Source organism: Lathyrus oleraceus, chromosome 1 (genome assembly GCF_024323335.1).
Source record: "Lathyrus oleraceus cultivar Zhongwan6 chromosome 1, CAAS_Psat_ZW6_1.0, whole genome shotgun sequence".
Classification (NCBI taxonomy): domain Eukaryota; kingdom Viridiplantae; phylum Streptophyta; class Magnoliopsida; order Fabales; family Fabaceae; genus Lathyrus; species Lathyrus oleraceus.
This window is the reverse complement of record NC_066579.1, coordinates 272,053,353-272,058,949: the sequence shown is the minus strand read 5'-3', so window position 1 is coordinate 272,058,949 and position 5,597 is coordinate 272,053,353. Positions and strand designations below refer to the sequence as shown.

The 5,597-nt window shown below is 36.2% G+C and overlaps 1 protein-coding gene across 1 annotated transcript; it reads left to right on the top strand.

The window, feature by feature from the left end:
- The first annotated feature begins 620 nt into the window (after positions 1-620).
- LOC127102907 (uncharacterized mitochondrial protein AtMg00810-like) lies at positions 621-1,262 on the top strand. The gene is made up of 2 exons (XM_051040226.1): positions 621-1,068; positions 1,174-1,262. The coding sequence occupies exons 1-2, from the start codon at positions 621-623 to the stop codon at positions 1,260-1,262; spliced, it is 537 nt and encodes a 178-aa protein (XP_050896183.1).
- Positions 1,263-5,597: the final 4,335 nt, after the last annotated feature.

Below are 5,597 nucleotides of genomic sequence, written 5' to 3'. Positions count from 1 at the left end.
GGCCATGAAAGAAGAGCTTGATGCCATAGAGAGAAACAAGACTTGGAAGCTGGAAGAACTTCCAAAGAACAAGAAAGCCATCAGCATGAGATGTGTTTATAAGGTGAAGCTAAACCCAGATGGATTAATTGGCAAACATAAAACAAGGTTAGTTGTGAGAGGTTTTCTACAGAAACTTGGGTTAGATTACTTAGAAATGTTTGTACCTATAACAAGACATGAAACAATCAGTCTGGTGATTACGATAGTTGTTGATAGGAATTGGTCTTTGATGCATTTAGACGTGAAATCTGCATTTCTTGACGGTCCATTAGAAGAAGAGGTTTATGTGTCACAACCTCCTGGATTTGAGAAAAAGAATCAAGAAGGGATGGTGTATAGATTACACAAAGCTTTATATAGAATGAAGCAAGACCCTACAGCTTGGAATCTGAAAATTGATTCATTTTTTCAATAAGCAAGGATTTCAGAAATGTGAGATGGAGTATGGTGTCTATGTTCAGCATACTTCTGAAAGCAATATGATTCTGGTGTGTCTCTATGTTGATGACATATTGCTAACATGAAGTTGTGAACATGACATAGAAAAGTTCAAGAAGGAGTTGATGAATGAGTTTGAGATGACTGCTATAGGAAATATGGTTTATTTTATAGGGATAGAGATTATGCATTCTGAGAAAGGCATCATTTTACATCATCTTGAACTTGAGCTTCTGAAGAGGTTTGAGCCGCTGAATTGTAAAGTTGTTGTCACACCTGCTAATAAAAATCAGAAATTGGATTCTGATTCTGATGGTGATAATGTAGATGCGACAATGTTCAAGCAGTTGGTAGGCTCTCTGAGGTATTTGTGTAATATCAGACCTAATATTTGCTATAAATTTGGAATGGTGAGTAGATTTATGAGTAAACCGAAATGGTTTCATTACCAAGTCACTGTCAAAATTCTGAGGTATATAAATGGAACTCTGAAGTATGAAGTTTTGTTCCCTTCTAGTGCTGAAACTAACTCAGAAGTTCTGAGTTACTCAGATTTTGATTGGTGTGGAGACACAGTCGACAAAAGAAGTACTTCTGGATACTTGTTTAAGTTTTTGGAAAGTCCTATTTCTTGGTGTTCCAAGATGCAACCAGTCGTTGCTTTGTCAACCTGTGAAGCATAATATATTGCAGGTGACGTGATTGCATGTCAAGTTGTGGCTTCTGAATTTACTGCAGAATCTGAAGATCAAAGTAAACAAGCCTCTAAAGTTGATGATTGATAACAAGTATGCAATCAATATTGCCAAGAACCGAGTGATGCATGGGAGAAGCAAGCATATTGAGACTAAGTATCACTTTCTGAGAAATCAGGTTCGAATGGAGTGCTAGAAGTTATGCACTATAGCACCCAGAAGCAGTTCGCAGATGCTCTGAAGAAGGCGGTCAAGACTAATCAATTTCGACACCTGAGGGATGGAATTGGTGTTGTTAGTTTTGGTTAAGCTGAATATGAATTAATGGATGGTGTTAGAAATAATTCATTTTCATAAACTTGTTGAGAAAGATTGTTAGAGGGTATTTTAGCATTTCTACTTAAGTCACACTTGTATTTAAACAAGTGAGTCGTGTGAGTGTCATTTGTTGGAGTAAGCCCTACAGGCCAATACTTTTGGTACTTGTATCTAATTCTTTATTAATAATAAAAAGCTTTTTTTCTTTATTATGTTTGTTTAATAAAGTCCCTAGAATAGCTAGTCCGTTTAATGTATCAAGTGTGACTTAATCATCAGATCTCATTAAACATAAGGACACTATTCTTAAAGTATCCATAGTTGAGCTTTGTTATGAAGTGGGATAATATTAAAGCATTAAGACTACTATGTATATAGACTGATGATCGCATCTCATGGGTCATGGATAAGGAGTTATCAAGTCTTAAACATAGGTATGCATATTAGGAGTAATATTTATATTGGATTGACCCGCTATGAGAATACTATATAGAATGTTATGCAAAGTGTCATAAGTTATTCTCATGGTGATAATGGTGTATACCACCCTTCGACCTGAAACCACTATGGACCCTAGATGTAGAGTTGAGTGCTTTATTGCTGATCAAACGTTGCTCGTAACTGGATGACCATAAAGACAGTTAATGGGTACTCGACGAAGCATGCTGAGGGACATGAGTGACCTAGATGGAATTTTCCCATCCTGCGTAACAGGATAAATGTCAAATGGCCCAATATTGAACTGGACAAGGATGACACGGTCTATACCTTGTGTTTAATATACACATAAGGGTAAAAGGGTAATTGTACACACAAGTATTATCACAAAAGGATTTGTCAGATCACATGACATTTTTGTGTCTTGGGTAGAAGTGATGTGTAGCTAGATACCTCTCATTATTTATTATGTTAAATACGTGATTTAATATAATTGCCAATGCCGCGAAAACCTATAAGGTCACACACAAAAGGAAGGATTGATGAGAGATAGAGTAAATAAGGAGCACCGTAAGGTACGACACACTTAAGTGAATCATAGAACATCGTAAGGTACGACGCACTTAAGTAGAATACGACATATGGTAAGGTACTACGCGCTTAAGTAATTTTGGTATATCATAAGATATGGGCCACATACACTTAAGTGGGTTATTTAACTTACAGCCCGCACAAGTGGTTCTATAAATAGACCCCTTGGGCAAAAGCATTTGTTCATATGAAAGTTTCGTTTCTCTCTCTCTCTCTCTCTCTCTCTCTCTCTCTCTCTCACACACACACACACACACACACTCAAAGCCTTCATTCGTAGCAGCTAGCACTAAGATTGAAGAAAATCGTTCGTGTGGACTGAGTAGAGGCGTTGTCACCATTCAACGTTCGTGATCACTCCTTAGATCTGCATCAAAGGTTTCAATCCTCACAAGAGGTAACGATTCTAACACTGATCATTCCCATTCGTAAGGATCACTAAAGGAGAAATTTTTAATTTCCGCTGTGTTTTGGATCACTATTCTCCTTCAGTGGTATCAAAGTCACTTACGAAACCATGCATCTGATAGTTGTTTATTTTCTGTATTTTCTGTATTAATACGATTAAAAGACAAAATGTATTAAATAATAAACGAGTAATTAAATTTGGCATCATGTGTGTACGATTTTGATGATTGATGTTGGTTATGCTTCGGAATCCGACGTTAGTATGGTGAAGTAGTGATACATCGATCGTCCATAGGTTACACAATTTAGATCGATCAAGTTATATATATGATATAAGTAACTCTGATGAAAAATACGGTATATATGATATAATGTTTTTGTTTCGTTCATTCAAACACTTAATGGTTGTTTTACTTTGAGCGATCAATGGTCATTTGCTTCGGAATCCGACGAAAGTATGGTGAAGCAATGATGTGTTGATCAATCATACTGAATTAACAATCGAGGTGTGTTTGACGGTATGAAATTGGTGCATTAAGGTTCATGACGGTACAAGGGTTGTGCTGTCAAAGAGTTATGCGATTAGGGTTGTGACTACGCAAGAGTTGTGCTTTAAAGTATCAAGTGTTGATGCGAAAATCGATGTCGACTCAAATGAATTGTTCATTAAAATTTTGCGTCGGGGCACTGCCCCTAACAACCCCGCAGGGGGTGCTTCCCTCTTGACCCCCGTGTTATGTTAAGATATTTGATGATTTTTAACCTTCGTTCAAATCTATAACTCCCTTTTATAGAGGCAGAAAAATAGTCGTTTGAAAGTTGTTTGCACATGTGACCTTTTGAAATGTAGAAGCTCCAAGAGAGAGAAATTGAAAGATGGGTCATGTTAGGATCTTAAACCAACGAGTAATACATAATCCAAAGAATATTTATCAAACTAGGTATAAACTAGATGAGGGAGAGAACTATAGAAGTCACATCAATTGTTTTTTACCCTCGCACTAAGGGACTCTAGTTGACTTTTTCCCTAAGTCTGGTGTTGACAAGATGAGTTTGCTATGTGGATAAAGTACATATAAGAGGATAAGATTTTCAAGCTAAGGTATCTAGAGAGTGATCTATCACTGGGAGTAGAAGTACCATGATCAGAGTCTGAACCTTCATAAGTTGATCCTTCAGAGTCATCATATTCTGACCCATCAGAATTTGAGACATTCAGCTTGTCAACAAATGCTTTTAGTAGAGTCATTTCTAAGTAGACTTTAAGATTTTAATTTGATTTTAATTTGATTTTGAGTCATTTCAGCGGAACCCCCGACTAACTCTGTGTAATGGGATCAGGCGCTGAAATTTAATTTGGTTTATTTAATTAACAAAATTTAAATTAATAATAATAATGTGTTTATTATTATTGTCTTGTGGTGATCGGTTATGGCCTTAGTTTTCCTTTATTTTGTTTTAGGATTTTAATATACGACCTGCATGTCGTGCCACTCTTTTAATCTCTTAATGTAACTTTGTTTCTCATCTCACTCCCTCGTATGTAAAACGACTTTCTTTTATGTAATGTAATATTATGAAGAAAGAGAAGAATACAATATCAAAGGAGGATAACCTTGAAGATCTTTCTTGGAGAAGCTTAGATCGTTATTAGGTTAGCTTAGGTTCTCTCTTTGGCTTGGGAGAATAATTGCGCTAGGGGGTCATAACTGTTTCATTTTGTATTATGTTGATGCATGTGAATATATGTTGATGCATGTGACAGACGATTTATATGATAAATAAGTCGGTGAGATCAGAAAAATTGCAATTTCCCTCATTTTAAATATTAAGTTTATGCTTTCCAAGTTTTAGCACTCATCAAGACTAGTACCGAATAATGTGGGTTTCGCCTAAGCGAGGTGCATGTTCTATATTAATAAGGTGCGATGGGATAATTGTAATATCCAATTGCTAAAACAATGGGTCAAACATAACTAACCAAATTATAATAAGATTATATACGTTGAGAAGCAAGAGTTGGAAATGATCCATGTGATGGATTGGAATAAGGAGTTATTTACCCAACTAAAATATTCGAGAGTTGTATTAGATACAATTGGAAGGAGTTCCTACCTAAATAACCTAGTTTTGTGTGATCCGCCTACACAGACTTAAAACAAAGTGAAATGTGGATCTCGACCCACTAGAAAATCTTCCAATGGGATTTTCCGAGTCAAATGGTGAGGGTCATTTGTTTTGAGTAAAACAGTGGGAGCATATTTAATTAAAGGCCTAATTAAATATGTTATTTTAGTGATACTTATATTTTCATTGTTTTTCATGTAGATTACCATGACAACAAACACCTCTAACAACATTTTGCGATCAATCCCTGATAAGGAAAAATTGTCTGGGACAAATTTTCTGGATTGATACTGAAATCTGAGGATTGTCCTCAAACATGACAGAAAGTTGTATGTCTTGGAGAAACCTGTTCCTGAAGAGGAACCTCCTAGTTCTGCACCTAAGGCAGAAAGAGATGCTTATAAGAAGTGTGTCGATGATGCCAATAAAACTGCTTTCCTCATGCTAGCTACCATGAACTCAGAGTTGCAAAAGCAACATGAGAACATGGCAGCGTTCGATATGATCTAACACCTGAAGATGCTCTATTAAGAGCAGGAA

Excerpts from the sequence above, each read along its gene's own strand:
- LOC127102907 (XM_051040226.1), top strand. The coding sequence starts at position 621 with ATGACTGCTATAGGAAATATGGTTTATTTTATAGGGATAGAGATTATG. Across the intron at positions 1,069-1,173 it reads AGACACAGTCGACAAAAGAA|GTGACGTGATTGCATGTCAA; the intron begins GTACTTCTGGAT and ends AATATATTGCAG.